At 31.0% G+C, this 19,527-nt stretch overlaps 1 protein-coding gene across 2 annotated transcripts; it reads right to left on the reverse strand.

Moving 5' to 3' along the window:
• Positions 1 to 10,666: 10,666 nt before the first annotated feature.
• Positions 10,667 to 18,115, reverse strand: LOC114164740. 2 transcript variants are annotated; one of them, XM_028049496.1, is made up of 13 exons: positions 17,930 to 18,115; positions 17,705 to 17,829; positions 17,443 to 17,575; positions 17,233 to 17,363; positions 16,061 to 16,294; positions 15,628 to 15,806; positions 14,830 to 14,930; positions 13,557 to 13,709; positions 12,558 to 12,613; positions 12,394 to 12,451; positions 11,626 to 11,746; positions 11,447 to 11,557; positions 10,667 to 11,347 (listed from the first exon to the last, which is right to left on the reverse strand). In XM_028049496.1, the coding sequence occupies exons 2-13, from the start codon at positions 17,809 to 17,811 to the stop codon at positions 11,253 to 11,255; spliced, it is 1,479 nt and encodes a 492-aa protein (XP_027905297.1). In that variant the 5' UTR covers positions 17,812 to 17,829; positions 17,930 to 18,115; the 3' UTR covers positions 10,667 to 11,252. The 2 variants fall into 2 exon arrangements, with proteins under 2 accessions (XP_027905297.1, XP_027905296.1); XM_028049495.1 differs by having other exon boundaries at positions 17,443 to 17,604.
• Positions 18,116 to 19,527: the final 1,412 nt, after the last annotated feature.

Genomic DNA, 19,527 nt, shown 5'->3' on the forward strand with positions numbered 1-19,527 from the left:
TTAAATTTCCCACCAAACTCATGTTGGGAAAAATTACTTTTTCCATCATTAAATTTAGACTTTTTAAAATCTATATACATCTCAATTTTGATAAACTTTGTTTATAAAGTTTATAAAATGAACAATGTTAAAGTCTTATAAACACTTCTATATGTTTGTAATTAAGATAGCTTAATACACACCTTAGAGCAAGCTTGGTCAAGTTTTAGCATGACATATGTATTTAGTTAATGTAAAATTGTAAATTAAAAGTTCTAAAGTATGTGAAATTGTAGAAGTTCTAACTCAATTAATTAAATAATGTTCATAAACTGTTATAAATATGCAATGTGTTCAATTATTTTTTACAAAAAAAAAAAAAAATCCCTTCACACCTAGATCAAAGGTCATAAATTTTTGTAGAATAAAATGCTTAAATTTGGCACCCCAAATATATGAATATCAAATCAGTGATTAATATAAAATAGATGTGAAAATTTTAAACCTATTTTCCCAATAGAGAGTAAGCTAAACTTATATACTTGTTACCTTTATAGAATAACACTTAAATATCCTTAACTTACATACAATATTTACTTTAAATTAAACCATAAAAAAAAAATTACCCATGAATTCTTTCTAATTTATTATATTTACGGTACAATTTTTAAATTATTGTTAAAGTTTAAAAAACAAAAAAGTATAAATTAACTACATTTTATAATAAATTTAATTTTCTTTTCACAAAATTCGTGGATATATATGTATCTATGAATATCCAGAAGTTCTTAAAAATATCCTAGATATTAATTATGAGGAGCTTTGCTGTGGAAGAAATGACAACTATTAATTATTACCATCTTACCAGATATAGAGTTTAATATGTAACAACTCATCATTCACCATAAATATTGATATTTCTTCTTTCTCTGATCTTTTCTCTGTCTTTTCCCACAATTCAAACGTTTCTTTAACTCAGTAATGTGTGTGGGGGACTCTCTTTCATTCTGACCAAGTTTTCTCCCTTTAGAGTCTTGTGTTTCACACACACTTTTTTCTCAACCAAAAAAGTTACACTATATATGGATCCCACTTTTGCCTCAACCTTCTTATTGTTAATTAACACTAATATTCCTCTCAGTTAAACAATTAATTTTTCTGTGTGTGAATAGAGAAAGATTAGTCTCTTTCAAGCATAAAAAAATCACCAAAGTATATATTACTTGTCTTAGTCAAGTCTTTTTTACACACAACTTATACGTATTGGAAGTCTCACATCAATTAAAGATTAAGCCCAATTTACAATATATATAAGTAGATATAATCATGGATAATATAAGTCAATTTGTAAGATTTGAGTTAGGTTTAAATCTCATTGTTTAACGTATCAGAATACTTAGAGTCTCTATAAATCTTAATCTGTATTTTAGTTTTCCTTGCTCAATAAGACAGAAGATAGTGATAAAGCTATGTACCTAACAATCAATTAACACACCGTCAAAGGAGAAGCTCACCAATCTCCCCTTTCCTCTTTTCATATTTCAGGACTCTCTTTCTCTTTCTCTTTCTCTGAGTTGAACTTCTTTATCATTACAATACAACAAAACCCTACAACCTACATATCTTCTCCACAAAAATCATCTTCCACCTTTAAAAACATTCACATACGTTGTACTCTCAACTCAACCTCTTAATTTGTTGCTTCACAACCTAATAAGCTGTTCACACTTCTTGGATGATTTGTAGAAGGCTCTTCGTTTTGCATGGCTGGTGATGCAGCTTTTCCCTCTACCACTTCCATGGTGACCCTCTTGTTCTCTTTGCTCTTAGCATTTCACTTTGCCATGCCCGTCCCAGATCGCAGCTTATCCACTTTAGCTTCCATAAAAGACGGTGTAAAGAAGAGAAACACCATGGTAGCAGCTTCAGCTAGAGAAGGAACCTCACAGAATCTCAACACAGAAACCACACCAAAACAAGATCTCTCGAAGGGCCCTGAGAGAGGAAGCTCTCGAGCTCCACGCCCTCCATTGAAATGGCAAAACAAGATCTTCAATGCTAATGAGCACGAAGTGCCTAGTGGTCCAAACCCCATTTCAAACAGGTGAATATTCAACATCAGGGTTGAACCTCCCAAGACAAAAATTAAGATTACCAACCTAGAGGTTCGCTGTTTTCAGGTTGTTTATGTTGTCTTCGTTGTTATTTTTATCATCATTACTATTATTTTGTTGTTCATTTTTGTCCAGTTGCTAAGGATTGAATTGGGGTGTTAGCTAGCTAGGGATTAAAAACATGCAGTTTGATATATATGTGAGTGCAGTTCAGTTCATATTGTTGTCATGAAACTGAACCACACGTACCAATCATTTAATCATGAGGATATGTGTACATGAGATTCTATATCTAGTCATCATGATATTCATATATGTATATGTATATATACGGTTGCTTCTTTTCTGAATGATCATCATATTTTCTCAATCACTAACATTTTTAACCAATACATCCAAATTTATCTTCACTGGATCCTCCTTTCAGTAGTCTTTACGAGGCTAAACTAGGTTTTCTGAATTAGCAAATTGAGTGCACGATAAAGTAAATAATGTATTCTGCTGGTAACATGTAAGAATCGCATCTTCCTGAAAGACAAATTGCAATTTTTTTTAGTGACTTTTACAAATTGAAAGAGGAAGATTGGAAGAATAAAAGTGAGTACTTTTTAGAACTGCATTTGTTCAATAGGAAGGCTAGTTTTGACATCTTGTATACATATTTGAAAAAGGGTATCCAACCTTTTCCGTTTTTAGGTATGTGGATGTATTATGGATTGGACAGAAACGAAAATGTGAGACATGGAAATGGAACTGTGAATTAATATACTATACTATACCCTTAACTCTGGTTAGAAAGGTTTTGTATTGGACAGTAATAATCGAAAGAATAAAAGCGGACATAATGATTCAAGTTACAATGAATGTGGCTTTTGTTTAAGACGAGGAGTTGCTTATTGCACACAATAATGAAAGGGGAATTGGGGTTAAAAAAAGTATGCAGAAACATCCCTGATTCAGCATTGTTTTGCGTGAAAAAGTTACACGGATTTGTGATGCAAAGCAGTGTTTGAAGGGTCAATATCTTTCATCCTCAATTACCTAAAATGTCCTCATCATTTTCTCAACACTTCCATAGTATCCTTTGTCCCCTTCCTTTGAAATCCATTTTTATATGCATAAATCAGTGTCTGTTTCCTCTTGATAGTACCTTCTGGTTTTGTTTATCACATGAAACTGCCAAACTACCTAATTATGCCTCCTTTTTTCTCTGCTCATCATTTATTCAAAATTCACTAATCTCACATTGCAATTAATTAATTAATTATCATAAATTATCTTTTAGCAGTTTATGGAATGAAAAGCATTGACATTGCAAGCATGTGATGGAGTACCATTTACCAAGTTCATTGCTGAATATATATTTTTCACTGCATTGGTGTCCCATCATCACATTTAATCTTTTGTTTTATCTTAAAAACACTGAACATGCATGAAGGTAGATGTTGGAGAAGCAAGCTAAAAGAGATATGGGTAGGCTCTGAGACATGATTTTGCCTTCACTTTTGTTTTGTCGCTTTAGTTAGTTGCTTTAATTTGTTACCAAAGACTCAACTCAAAAAGCTTTGTGCTAAGCATATACATGGCTACTATATACTGGTTTCAGAATGTTTTGTCAAACAGAAAGATAGCAAAACAACTGTTATCTTGCTTTCACAAAAGCTATCAAAGTGCCTTCACAGCTTTCCCTTTTCATGACTGTTTTCTTTATTTGGTTACTTAGATTTCCCTTTTAATTCTTCCTCATCTTCCTTCAACATTTTATCTCGCTTTCTTTTTCTTTTGGCTTCTCAATTCTCAAAAGGGTAAATGTTGTGTTCTGTGATTCTTCTTCTAAGAGAAATTAGTTACCTTTTCGGAATTCAAGTATTAGATTAAGTTACACATCAAATAAAAATGAGAAAGATGAACACTATATAAAGATGAAAGGTAAACACCATATAAAAATGATGATCATAAATTTATTGCTTTAAAGTTTTTAGTTAAGAGTGATGTCAATTCATTATGTGTATGTTGAACTCGTATTTCATTGTTGTTGGATTTCTCCTGATCCTCTCTCAAAAGTTCAAAGAGTTAATCACATCTATTATCTTCTTGTTATCACATTAACTAATACATAAAACAACGTTTTAATGACATTCAGATAATCAACATTGTAGCTTCATCTAAAATGTTCATTTTGTTCCGTAAGATCGATAGAAAGGGTTAAGTCATAAGTAAGAAGTGAAAAAATCTTGAGAGTAAATAGAGGCACGTTCATGTTTTAGTAAAATTGATTACAGATATAATGTTAAGATTATTAGCCATGCAGTGTAAAATAGTACACATTACGTATGCGTATGCACTATTAATTATTTAGTGAGAGATAAAATGTTGTTTCTCCTATTTAAAATAGGTTAAAATATCTTTTTGGTCCCAATTTTGGTCAAGTTTTTTCAAATCAGTCCTAATTTTTGGTTTTGTGTTCAAATAGGTCCTAATTTTCATCAATTTTGTTCAATTGGGTCCTTTTTTGCTAACACCGTTTGAATCATTAACGGTCATGAACAATGACTGTCATGTGTCACTTCGTGGTTTTTTTTAATTTTTTAATTTTTATTTTTAATTTTTTAAATTTTTTTTAAATTTTTTTTAAATTTTTTTTTAAATTTTTTTTAAATTTTTTTAAATGGACACGTGTCAACCCAAGAGTGTGCCACGTGTCACTTCGTGGTTTTTTTGAATTTTTGAATTTATTTTTTTTGAATTTTTTTAAATGTCCACATGTCAATCCAGTAGTGTGCCACGTGTCAAAGTTAATATTCTATATTCAATTTGGTCCCTATATTTGTTATTTTTGTTCAATTAGGTCCCAATTTTTGTTAACATTAACCAATTTGGTCCCTATCGAAGATGTGACCAAATTTAATTTTTATATCAAAGTTATAATGATGTGAATTTTAATATATTATATAAAAATATTTAATAAAAAAAATGAATTTTAATATAAAAATTAAATTTGTTTTTAATTTGGAGAGGGACCAAATTGGTTAATGTTAACAAAAATTGGGACCTAATTGAACAAAAATAACAAATATAGGGACCAAATTGAATTTAGAACATTGACTTTGACACGTGGCACGCTACTGGATTGACACGTGGACATTTTAAAAAAATTAAAAAAAAAATCAAAAAAAAATCAAAAAAACCACGAAGTGACACGTGGCACACTCTTGGGTTGACACGTGTACATTTGAAAAAAATTAAATTTTTTAAAAAAAATTAAAAATAAATAAAAATAAAAATAAAAATATTTAAAAACACCACGAAGTGACACGTGGCAGTCACTGTTTATGGCCGTTAATGGTTTAAACGGTGTTAGCAAAAAAGGACCCAATTAAACAAAATTGACGAAAATTGGAACCTATTTGAACACAAAACCAAAATTAGGACTTATTTAAAAAAATTTGACAAAAATTGGGACAATGTATTTTAACCTTTAAAATACTATGGGGTACTAAAAAAGTTTTGTAACTCGATTCTTGCTTAAACTATATTTAAGCCCAAATTATAGTTTTAAAGTATTAGCCAACTTTTTTTTCATTGAATTTTACACAGTTAATTGTGTGAAATTAAATATCTAAATTAAATTTTTTAAAATAAAATATTAATTTGATCCTTTACAAAATCTTGAAAATCATGTCTCTCATATAATATGGAAAAACCTGTCCAGATTATAGTAACCGATAAAAAAAAATAAAATATTACTAAAGGTGTATAAAATATTAAAATATCTACGGTAAGATTCAAATCCCTAATCTTTGTTTAACCGTGTCTCATTTAATCACTACAATTATATTCATTTATTAGGCTTATAATGTTAGACTTATATTATTTTTACTTCTAAAGTTAAAATAATTAAATTGGTATAAATAATTTGAAATGCAATACATAAGTTTTTTTTGTTATTACTTTGAGAGGGAAAAAATGCTCAATAGAATTCTTCTTTAAAGCATTTAATCTTATTAAGAATTCAAATTTCATTTTTTTTTTTCATTAAATTACTTTTGATCATAAATAAAGTTTTACAAAACTCTCTCTTTAAATGTTTTAAATAATAGAAATTACTTGACAAATCACAAACTTTCACTTCCTTTAAAACCACTTAATTTGGAGTTTTGTAAGATATCTAATTCATAGAAATATAAAACAAACCTCCATGATAATCTCACTCAAATTAATTTTGATTCTGATTTGAAATACTAAATACTTATTTCAAAAGTAATTTAATTTAAACACCATGGTCATGGAAATGAGGGCACCTGTTATGTTTCTTGACTTTTCATTGACAGTAACAACTCTCTATATGTCTTATATGTGGATGAGGGATTTGAGTAATGAAGGTGGTATTAATAGTTAGCACCAGCAATGATCATAACCCTAGTTCTACCAACTTCGAATAGTTTTGTTGAATTCTATATATGTAAAAAGTACGCACAATAGATAAAAAATACTGAAAGTTAACACGTTCATTCTTTCATTTATTGTGTAAGCATAAAAATTATTATGTTAGAAGAAGTGCTAAATCTAGCTCCAGACAAAGCTGTATTCATCATAGTTTGAATCCAAAAGGAACAAAACTTACCAACAGAAGGATAAAAGAAGAGATACAAAATTAATAGCTGAATCTGAATAAAGGTTGCTTTATAAATAATCTAATCTAAATTAATACAAGTCCACAAAAACACTTGATCACATATCCCTAATCTTGTGTTTGGATGAAGCATTTCAACAATGCTAAGAAATTAAAATGCATTGTATTTGAATTGTTTGCAATTAAATTCACTTAATTTTCTAAATAACTTGTTTGGATAAAGAAATTAAAATACCTTACATTTCAATTTCTTGTTTAGATAAAATAATTGATTTTATTGTGAAATAATTTCATTTTATCAATATTTAATTTAGGCTTACTTATGTTTTGAGTTCATGATATATTTGAAAACGGATCGGTCAGACTTGTCGGGTCAACAGGTCGGTCGGGTCGTTGGGCCTACCCGACATGTCTGGGTGGTCAGGCCCGCCCGACACCTCTAGGTCGTCTGACCTGCCAAACCCGGGTGGGTTGTCGGGCTCGTCCGTCCTGCTTGGGCCATCGGACCCGCCGACCCATCTTGGTTGTCTGGTCGGTTCAGCCCGTCTTTGTCTTTGAGCCCACCTGACTCGTCTGGGTCGTCAGTCTTGTTGGGTCGTCAGGCCCACCCGACCCATTTATGTCGTAGGGCTAGTGAGGTCTGTCTGGACCGTTGCGCTAGTGATAAGTGTGATAATTACCTATTGTTTACACTTCTTAGAACCTCTTAATTGTCTTTTATTCATGTATTTTTGTGTTAATCTCATGAAAGAATTTAGGATTTTGTTATTTATTTCAAAAACATGTTTACTTTGATGTTTGTGGACTTTTGTAGAAAAGAATGGAAGATTGGAGAAAAATTCACTAGTTGCTGCCTGGAGCCATTAGCCCAGCTAGCTGGATGTACTCGCCCAGCTAACCAGACTCACTAGCCCAGCGAACCAGACTCACTAGCCCAGCGAGGAAGGCTCTCTAGCCCAGCGAGAATGAATGTTGGCCCAGCGAGTTTATCTTTTTGCTCAAACATTAAAAGTGTCGAGACTCGAACAGAAAGACAGTTTTTGGTGGGAGGAACACTGCTGGAACTCAAAACGAAGGCAGAGACATTTCTGGAGCTTAAAGGATCAATCTTTCTTCATCCATTCTACCATTTCAACTCCATTTGTGCTCTAGATGTATAGGAGTAGCTAAACTCCATCTCATTGGGGTTGGATGTAATGTACCTAAACTCGTTATAGTTTCATCTATGCAATAGAATCTCTTTCACTGTTTTTGTGTTCTATCTAAATTATTTTCGTGCATGATGGAATATCTATGCGTTTTGGGTGGTATCTAGTCATTGGAAAGTGTTTTGGAACCCTAGACATGGATAGAACAACCTAAAGATTTGGTTCTAGACATAGACCAAAGCTTTTGGTCATTCTAGACATCGTTTTTAATGTGTCTTTTGTGTTTAAACCTCTAAGGGATTAGTAATTTTTACATAAAAGTTCAAAACATACCCCTAAGGGATTAGGGATTGAATACCTTTGATGTCAATGCTTGAGTAGATGAGAGATTTATATTGTGAGGTGCTTGCTTAGAGTTTTGGTCATGAATTCCAACCCCAATGAGTCTTTGCCTTGGTATTTTATCACTTTAAAGTTTAGAAATCCTTATGTTTTCACTTGTTTCGAATTAATCAATGGTTACATTCAACGCTTAAATTAGTAAGTACACCTAGTTAACTAAACAAATGCAATTTCCGTGGGAAAACGATACTTGGACTTACCATTTTTATTACTTGCACGACTTGGTACACTTGCCAAAGTCATAACAGCTAGCCCGACACATCTTGGTCGTCGAGCCTACCTGGGTGGTGTGGGTTGTCGGGCTTGACCGACCTGTTTGAGTTGTCAAGCCTGCCCGACCCATATGTGTCATCAAGTCACCCATGTTCGTCTGGGTCGCCGGATCCGCCCGACTTGTTTGGGTCGTCGGGCCCGCCTGACCCGTCTGGGTCGTCGGGTCTGCTCGACCCGTTTGTGTCGTCAGGTCGATCTGATTCGTCTAGATCGTCTGGCCAGCCCAACCTGTCATGGTTGTCGGGTTTGTCGGGTCCGTTTGGGTTGAGTCCAAAGTGTGAGGTTGAGTGAGAAGAATTTCAAATTCCATCTTTTTTTAGAGTATTTGAATTTCTTCTAATTTAACTAATTGAAATACTTCAAAAAAATACATGCATTTTAAATGATTTTTAATTTCTTTATCCAAACAAAACATTTCATTACAAAGAATTTCAAATTTTCTAAATAAATGAATTACCCTCTTGAATTGTCTCATTCAAACAAACTATAATTGTATTTGGGTTGGAGTAATCTTATTGCTCCTATTAATATATTTGTTATTGTTGATAAGAAAAAAAAAACAATGTCCAAACTTTAATCCATTGAGACTGCGTTAAATCACCAAACTCCAACCGAGTTTATTTTAGTTATTGACGGATTAGAACTATTATCAAAGGATTCGGGCTATCACTAATAAGTGTTTTCCTTATTATAAGACGAAAAATGATATAATAACTTTCAGCAAAGTATATATAATGATATATTAATTACCAAACCAGCAGCCAGTTAAAACACGTTTTATCAATGTAATTTGATCACTTTTGATGAAAGGGCATATAACAAAGGAGAATTACATCTTATAAATTAGATTTTAAAGTTAAACTAAACTTTACATTCTAAGATCATATAAAGGGTGTGTTTGTTTTCAGAAAATTACTATTGGCATGCATGATGAGAGAGTAACCAGTTTGTCTGTTTCTAGGAATTTGCATTATTTACAAAGATATACTTAAAAGGGAGGAAGACAAGATAACATGATCTCTAAAATGAGAAGATTTACTTGAGTGCATTTACAAAAATAACACTTCTTTATTCGTCCTTTAAAATTTTAATAATTAGTATTATTATAATAATACTGATAATAGGAATTTCTCCGACTAATTTTTATTTATTTAAAAACTAAGTATGCAGATTTTATTTTAAATTAATGTTAACTAATTAAATATTATTTTATATTAATTTTAACCATAGACTGTAATTTTACTTTTTAATCTATTAAAATATTTTTTTTATTACATTCATCAAATTATTCACAATTTTTTTCTTCAAATCTCTTTACTTTAATCTTTCTATTTTTTAAAATAATAATCACCTCAATTTCTTCTCAATTTCAAAACTTATTGCGGTAATTAGATTTGTTACATCATCCATTACCAAGTTCTTAATATAAATTTGTAAACATTTAATACTTACATAAGCGGAATGTTGAGGAGATTTTAACCTTGATTAGTGATATAATTAAATAGTGTATATAAGCAGGTGATAATTCATATATTAGTTTTGAGGATTTTTGTTCATATGCAAGCAAAGTTTTTAAAGTTTTAATTAAAGCTAAATCTAAATTTTAAAACTTCATATGTAAAAAATTTTCTAAAATGTATTAGTATGAATGTACTTCTCGGTAGTATAAAAAGTTTTGAACTCTACTATCTTTTTTTTTATTCATGAATTTAAAGTTAAAATCTTATTTAAATATACTTTTCACATAAATACTTTTTTACTTCATAATTGAAGTGTATTTTTGCTCGTTAAATTTTTAAAATTCAACTTTTCAGTCTTTGAAATTTGACAGAAAAAAAAAACTTGTATTAATTCTTCTGTCCACCTAAAATAACTTGAAGATTACAAATTATTTATACGAAAACCTAATTTAATTTTACATTTTTACTAAAACACAACCTACCTCACGTATTAAACAAGCAATTTTAAATTTGAAGAAAAAGAGTACTTACAACAAACTTTAGGAATTAAACGTATTTAAGCACATACAAAGTATACGGTCTGCTTGATTACAGTTTAAAAATCGAAAATTGTTTGTGAATATTTTTACTCAGTCATCATTCTTGAAAGAGAAAACAGAAGCATGTAAATAAGGTTTTCTACTTTACTTAGATCTTCCAATTCAACCCATTTGATTTCAATTTCTAAAAGCAAAATAAATATGAAAAGTTTTTAACCACTATCTAACAATACCATGTTGGCCACTAACTCAACTAAGGCTGGCCTGCGTATGATGGTTCTCAAAGTAGAGGCACAACGTCAACCAGAAACTTTTGGTGCTAAATAGCCATTCGCAGCACAATGCTTTTCTTTTTCTTTTTGGCTTATCTTTCCTACTGTGTTTGTTCTACAAAGCATTGGCCATCTCTGCTATTATGTGGTTGCTGCTAGTATCAGCTTTAACCCCAAAAGACCCTTTAACAGGGATTTTTGCCATGAGAGCACATATTTACAAGCAGCTACTGGTTACCCTACTCTTACACCCAAGACCACCCTGATTCAGAAAGGGACTATTTTCCATTTTCCATAGGGCATCAGCAGCAGACTAAAACCTCAAAGTTTTGATCACGTGATGTGTGCATTAGACATGAGCTTCGGTCACGTGAGCATAGAGTAGCTCAGCAACAGCTTCAGGTTCTGTACCTGCAGAGCCATTCACAGTCATCACCAGCGCATATAAAACAGTCCTTCATGTGATCCAAGCCATGCACCCTGAGAGGAGTCACGCTTGTATTGGTTTTCCTCTTCTGCTTTACAACCTAAGCAACCAACTTTAAAATTAACAACCAGCTGACAAACAAAATATGGTAGAATTTATAAAAGTGAAAGAAGAAAGGATGAGAGCTTATCGTCCTCACTGCTGTATGTTTTATAGCACATTGTGGAGAGGATTGAATCAGAGAACTTGTCCTCAAAAAGCAATTCACCAGACTTGAGACTCCATAACCGTAGTTTGCAATCCTCTCCCCCTGAAATGTCAGACAAAATATTTAGACCTAGAATGCAAAATAAAGAACATCACTGAAACAACACCCACCTGACATAACAAATCTCTCAGCTGGGTCGACACCAAGTTGTATACGAGTATGAGAATTCACGTGCCCTTCATAACATTGAACGGCACCCCTCTGAAGTAGACGATGATCATAAAGCCTAATCTGAAAAGGAAAAGAACATTTATGTTTAAGTAATTTCCCTCGTGATATGCAGACTGCAAGAAATGGTGGCAGCCAAGATAACATAAATCAACAGTTTCACCCATTGTCTTGTAAGCTCTGATAACATATATTGCCTTCATTGATCATTGTATAATATCAAGGTGATGCTAGATCTAGAGGATAAACTAAATAAAATGTCCCACGAAAAGAAAATTCAATTAAACAGGATTTGTTACAGTCTGAAAACTAAGGATTTGGTTGGACAAGTTTCCCCAATAGAACTTTTAGGAGAGAAATAAAAAGAAAAACAATGAGATTCTCCATAAACTAAAATTACATCATTTCAAAGTTAATTCATAAAAGTTCTCTCATGATTTCTCCGAGTTCTTTTTTCCAACTTGTATATAAACTAATTTTAACTCATGGAGAAACTAATTATATCTTTGTATTCCTTTTCTCCTAGAAGTGTTTATGAAGAAGTTTGTCCAAATATAACCTAAATGTAAATAATTTTTCTCCGATTTAAATGAGGAATAAATACATGCAACTGCCAATCATGAGATGCTGCTGCAACATTTTGGTATTATATGAAACGTAAAATCAGACATGAATGATATAGGTAACAATTTTCCCGAGAGTGAACTAACCGATCCATCCATTGAGCTTGCTACAAAGTACTGCTCATCAAACTGAAGTGACACCAAACTAGAGTCAAACCCAAAATAAATTACAGAAAATAGTCAAAAGTCAATATTATTCAAATGAAGATACATGTCAAGTAGACAACTGACAGGGAAAAAGGATGACTAACGAAGATATAGATGAAGGCATCCTAATTGTATGGGAAGGATATATGTCTCCTTTGAGCTGCAATTAGGTTCAAACATAAGCATGTCAACAATAGATAAAGCTAATAGTTTAACGAGAATCATAAAGTGGATCATTAGACATACAAGAACAAGTTTTGAAAATAATACAAGAAATAATTAGTCCATATAAAAAATAAATTTGCACAGGAACTTAAACTGTTTCACATAAAACAGAGGGAAATACTAACAAGAAATAATAACTAAATAATGAAAAAAAAAATTCAATTTTTAAACAAGAAAATTGGAAAACTACTGAAACATGTAAAAGTCATTCAAGGAACTTGTTTACAAAGATATAGTTCATCCAATCTTTTACCCAAATTGTAACTTAGCCTATAATGCTTTTAATTTCTACTGTTTAGTTGATTATTCCTCCTTTTTAAGGTTTTATCAACAGAATTGCTCAAATTTGAGTAAAATATTCATTTGAGCCATGATCAATTAATTAGTTTGCTTTAATGGTACCACTAGCCAATATTGTTCCAGATATAATGAAAGCAAAAGTAATGTACCATGACAATCATCAATTAATTAGTTTGCTTAATGATGCAAGCAATTGCCAAATGAGACATGTACTTGCTGATCAAGACAGTAAATTTTAAATAAATTCTTCAACTTCTAATAGCAAAGAGACAATAACAATTCCCTGTAAACCTAAGAGATTCATATAAAAAAATTTAAGCTACATAGAGATAATGTTAAAATTGGGTGCCGTGAAACTACTACTCTCTAAAGATGAATTCAAAAATCAAAGAAAAGATGTTATGTCAGGAGTAGATGAGCTTTTGAAAGTATGAGCAAGCATACATACATCATTTGGCACACAATGGGAAATCTTAGTTTTCACTTCTTTTTTCTTTTAATAGATATACTTTGTTGTTTTTTGAATCTTCTAGTTCTCTCGCCTCTGCTCAATTCTAATTTCCATAACAAAAAAATACCTTGAACCATTCCTTTTTAGAACTTCCAACTTTCGTATCTGAATTATATGGTATTCGATGGGTAATAAGTCTATCAGAAAGACTTTCTCTTCTCTCACGAAAATCTGCAGTCACAATGGCCCCATTTCTAAGCCCGCATAAAATCACATTTCCCTGCAACAACAATAAGAAAATATATTGAGAATAGTAACCACATAATATGCACAAACGATATCACAGTGATTTTTTAAGAAAATATGAAACAAAAAAAATGGCAGCATTCAACATATATCACATTTCGGTCTACATAAAATAATATTTTTTATTAAAGACAGAAAAGAAAGAATAAAAATAAACCAGGGGATAACATATTTCCTAAACAATGAAAATAGAAAAGAACACAAACAGACAAATAAAGAAGATCATCAATGTAATAAAACTCCCAAGTCCCTCTGCAAAACTAATTCTAAAGAAAATTAAAGACAGGAAAGAAGGAATAGAAGTAAATCAGAGGATAAGATATTTCCCAGAACAAATAAATAAATAGGATCTTCAGTGTAATAAAACTCCAAAATGTAACTTATTCAAACTAACTCCCAGATGTTCAATTACGGACTGCTGTTACAATCATAATTCCCAAAACAAAACAACTGTTTCCTAGACTCTTACTTGCCTTTCTATTTTACCTAACATATACAGTTTTAACTAATGGGGGTTAATTATAATTATATATACTGTAAAAAAAAGTTACAGGATGAAGCATAATATGTAAACTTTTGACAACTAATTAAATTGAATGCTGCTCTCATACAGATCTCATTATGCTAGTCTCCGTATTTCTGATCTAGATATAAGACCAAACAAATTACAAAAACAAGTGGGACTCGTACTCCCCGTAAACATCTGATGGAAAGGACATCACCTTTTAAGTAAATGTGGTATCTAGTTGCTATTCCTTTTTTCCAAACATCAAGCATAGCATTTCCTTGTGAACCTTATCACTATTATGTCTTTTTCAAAATGAGTAATAAACAATTAAATAAATCTGATTTATTTCAAGTGTGTTTAATAAGAATAGTACAAGTGCCAGCAGTTATGTACAAAAGGTAAATTTTCGGTTCATATTCATGAATGTGATAGTTAAATTTACAAGAACATTTTCATTTATAAAGACATGATGAAAATTTCATCTTTTCTTCAATTTAATTATATATTTGATTGAAAGAAAATGTCCCGGGCAGAATTTTAAAAAGAGTAACTTGCTAACTTATTAAAATAAAAAGGGATAACTTACAGAATTAATAATTTGTTGTGCAAAAACATCACTTTTACAACGTAAAAACCATGTTTCCATCCTTGTTTCCAGATCCACTGAAGCACCTCCTAAATTTGTACCTAATAAAGATATAGAACACCAATAAACATCTTGCAAAAAATTAGACAAAAATTACAAGGGAGGAAATTGTAATGTCTAAAAGTTTGTTCAGATATTCTCTTGGAAGAGACAACTGTTCTGTTCGTGAATTACCAAGACTTACCATACCACTCCCTGTGGCACATATTTCATTCTCTTAATGTGACAAAAACAGACACAAACTGAAGACAAGAGACAGAACTAAAAAAACAAAACAGACCATTCACAACCATATGATACAGGCTAGACAACATCATTCTATGTAGCTAAATTTTCTAAGCGGAAATCAAACAGTGACGAGACTTAACATATTAGAAATACACAAATGGGAATAAAATTACAAAAACATTATAAATCTGTGCAGTGAACAGAAGCAAACATAGTCTCTCAACAATCCAAAATCCTTGCTAAACTGTTGACAAAAATTTGGGTGCATATTACGGCCCAAAGTTATTTATCCATTACCACCTATAGCTTTTGGATATAATAAAAAACTCAACTGGTTGGAAACTTGCAATCTATATAGGAAAGTGCTAATGAGGGAACCTAAAACATAACAAATCAGCAAGGCCACAAGTTAACACTGACAGTATCTGTATCTAAATTTAACATTATGTGCCATAATGCATGTCCTTGTGTATATGTGTGAGAAAATATGAAGAGCAACATGTCCCTTACCAATTACAGCCCGGTGTCTATTATAATCATATTCTGCTGTCCAGAGGGTACATCTGAAAGAAGCAATTTCCTCAAGTCCGCTCCATGTGTTCAGTATACCTGGTCCAAGATTTAATGGTTCAAGAAGACCAAGAGTATAAACCGATCCACCTGACGTTTCTGATCCCAGTGTAGTAAATCTATTTTCATGTTAAGATCTTTCAATTCAAGATCAATTTTAATTGAAAAAATGGAACACATTGTTCCAACAATCATGATAGGATTTAACATGTCAAATACCTTATAGCTAATCTTGGTAATACAATGTTGCATGGATGATCAAGATTAGAAGTTACTTGAAGGTCATAGGACTACATGCTCTAGTTTTGACCATATATATTACATTACTATATAATGCTTACAGAGCAATTACCAAAAAACATCAAAAGGATACAAAACACGTCCTGCAAGAGAACCATCATTCTCTGCCTGAGGAGAGCACTTTGGACCCAACCTTATACAAGATATTCTGGAGGGCATAAGCAATGCAGCTCGATTAGGTCTGAAAACTGGCTTATGCACTTCATCATGCTCAAATGTTTTCCCTTTAACATAATTCCTCAAACAATCTGCCATCCATTTTGTCCCGTCATCAAAATATTGTCCAACCCCTCCAACTTCAGAAAAACTGCAAATAAAAGTTTAAAAATCAACTAGAAAACAGTAATCCACATTCTGCATCAATGTGAACAAGAATCAAACAAAGAACAATCAACATCCAGGTTCAAATGCAGGATCATCAAAGTACTGATAAAATATTCAGAGAAGTTGATATCAGTATCAATTAGAGTAATAGGGCAATGTTGCAAAAGAATATTAAAGTAAAATGAAAAAAATAATGAATAATTTGATGTCAAGAGAAAAGATACACACGAATTGATTAGGGCAAGCAATCATGATGACTGTTACTCATACTATTAGGAAGGTAGCAGTTTCTAAAAACTAATGGCATACAGGATAGCTTCTATTTCAAAAGCTATATATAGCATGTTATATTATAAATTATTAGAAATGATAAAAGAAAATACTCAAAATTAATGACATTCATAATGCACAATAAAAAGACATAGGTGTCTTAAACAAATCATACAAGCAATACCAACAAAAGGCTAATAGAAGTTTCTTGGATGAGAATCAACAATTATCATCTTCTAAATCCAAGGTGACTTCTTAATCATTTTCACTACTATTACAGCTGACGATTTCATTTATGAACATTAAAAATCCCAGAAGTAGCCCCCTAAAGAGCCCTAATGTCTCTGTTCAAAGGACTTTTTGAGAATCAACACATAGCACTGCTGTAGCGGCAACATTTAAAACCCTTACCTCCTACTTAACAGTATCGTGACCTAATAGATGAAGTGAAAGAGGATATTTAACTTAGATAATAGTTAGAAACAACTAATAAGGCGTATTTACATTCATTTAACAATTAAAAATGACATGGTTCAGTCAGAAAGGTTAAAGAATAGAGATTCTCCCAATCAAGTAGTTACATTACAGAATACAGAGCAAGCACAACAACAAACTAGAAAATGCGCGCGCACACAAAAAGACACAAGTTACCTCAAGGAGCCATTTATGCTGCCCGTCAATAAAACATCAGTTTCAGTTTGCCCCTGCAACGTCTGCACATCAACGCGCAAGTGTTCCAAAGCACAAACACCGATCTTATCTGTTCCCCGGTATCTCCAGACCTGCAAATTCAATCTTTAGATTAGATTCAAAACTCGGAAGGCTGAACCGCAGAGAAAATGAAGACAAAGTCATTCGCACCACAGGTTTAGATGCTTGAATTTTCCCGTATTCCTCGGCAAAGTTACATTTGCAATAATGAGAGTAAATGACATGGCGACCATCCAACTCTCTAGCCTGAAGCAGCTTCGACAAGGTCCTGTTTCTGAGCTTCCTACAACAACTCCTACCACTCTGCTTTAACTAAAATCATTCACATTTTAAGTTATATTCTCAAGCACTCATGTATAACCCTAATAAGACATACAAAACATTATTAAGGTTTCACTAACACTATAAATACCTGATTGGAAGGGGTTTGGGGTGCATTGGGAGTAGGGTTCTTGGGCTTAGAAGAAGAGCCAGGAATGGGGCCTTTGATGGGGAAATATCTGTTCTTCTCAGGATCATAGTAAAACCCCGGAAGCTCTGTCCCAAAATACACAATTACTTCAGTATCATAAATAATTAACCATGAATTGGGACAAACAAACATAAAGGTGAATACGTTTGGAACGAATTGCTTAACCTCGCGCCGGTGCCATATATCCGTCGGAAGAGGAAACACGTTGCCGGCAATTTGGTTTTGGGAGTTAGGGAAATAACGGTACCACAGATTTTAAGCGGCGAAACAAGTTTGCAGCTTTCACTCTCTGAATCCCTTTGATTTGCAGCTAAAAGATTTAATTAGTAAAATTTTATCCATTTTTTTGGATGTGTGTGATACCCGATTTTAATAAAAGTAGGTCAATTGAGTCTTAAACTTTAACGATTCCTTTACAAAAAACAAATAAATATATATATATATATATATATATATATTAATTAAAATGACTTACAAAATATTAAATATTTATATTTATATTAAAATTTAATAATAAAAATTATAAATAAAAATAACTGTATTAATAAATTTAATAATATTTAATTAAAAAATTTTATAAATTATCTTTTTAAAATTAAAAATCAAATTGACAGTTAAACAAAAAAGACAAAAATAAAAACTATCTAACTAATTAAACTAAATTTTAATTTATTTTTTAGAAATTCTTTTTATATTTTAATTCATGTTAATAAAACTATCATAAAAACATAAAGAAAAATATATTGTCTATAAATAATGTATTTATAATTAATAATAATATTATAATATCATCGACTAATTGATAATAATATTATAATATTATTAATTATAAATACGATATATACGATATTGTATTTATATTATAATGTTATAATATTGTTAAATTAATATATAAAAGAAATTTTTAATTATTAAAAATAAATTGAAATGAACGAATGAAATATGAAAAATTAGAAAAAAATAAAGAAAAAATTATATAGAATTTTGAAGAAAATGTGTAAAAATTATTTTTAATTTTTAAATATTTAATAAATAATTATATTAAAAAAGATAAAACTGAAATAATAATTATGTAGACAAAACAAATTATTTATATATAGATTCAGTTAAATTATTTAACTTGGTTTTTTTATTGTAAAATATTTAATGTCATTCTTTCGTCTAATTTCATAATAAGATATATAGTATTAATTTAGACATAGAAAAAAACATTGCAAGTTCTTTTTCATATTTAAATTGAACATTTCAAAACTAAATTAATCGAACTAAATAATTTAGATAAGTAGAAGAAACAGACAACAATTTAAGTTAGTCAGTGTTAATTTAGAGAGAAACAACATTGAATATTTTAACAATATACGAATCGAATTGAATTATTTAAATAAAAATAAGAAATAAATGAGCAATTTAACGTGGAATTGTGAATAGGAACAGTGTTAACATATTTACACTTTTCAAATAATATATGATTTTACGATTTACACTTTAGACGCTTCAAACATAAACATTTGAATTTGTTCCTCCAAATGATTGAGTAGTTGTCAAAGTTTTGAGAGCTAGTTCCAATTTCTCAAATCCTAAGATGTATATTAATCCCTTTTCACCATAATTTGCAGGAGCATCTTACCTAATTCTATCATATTATATTCTTAGACATATCTAATGAAAACACCAAATATTATAAGCAACACTTAATAATATCAGGACTTTATTCTATTTCTGACCTACTTATTTTCTTTTTCATTCAATTTAAATTCTCTTAT

The sequence above is a fragment of the Vigna unguiculata genome, chromosome 9 (assembly GCF_004118075.2).
Source record: "Vigna unguiculata cultivar IT97K-499-35 chromosome 9, ASM411807v1, whole genome shotgun sequence".
NCBI lineage: Eukaryota > Viridiplantae > Streptophyta > Magnoliopsida > Fabales > Fabaceae > Vigna > Vigna unguiculata.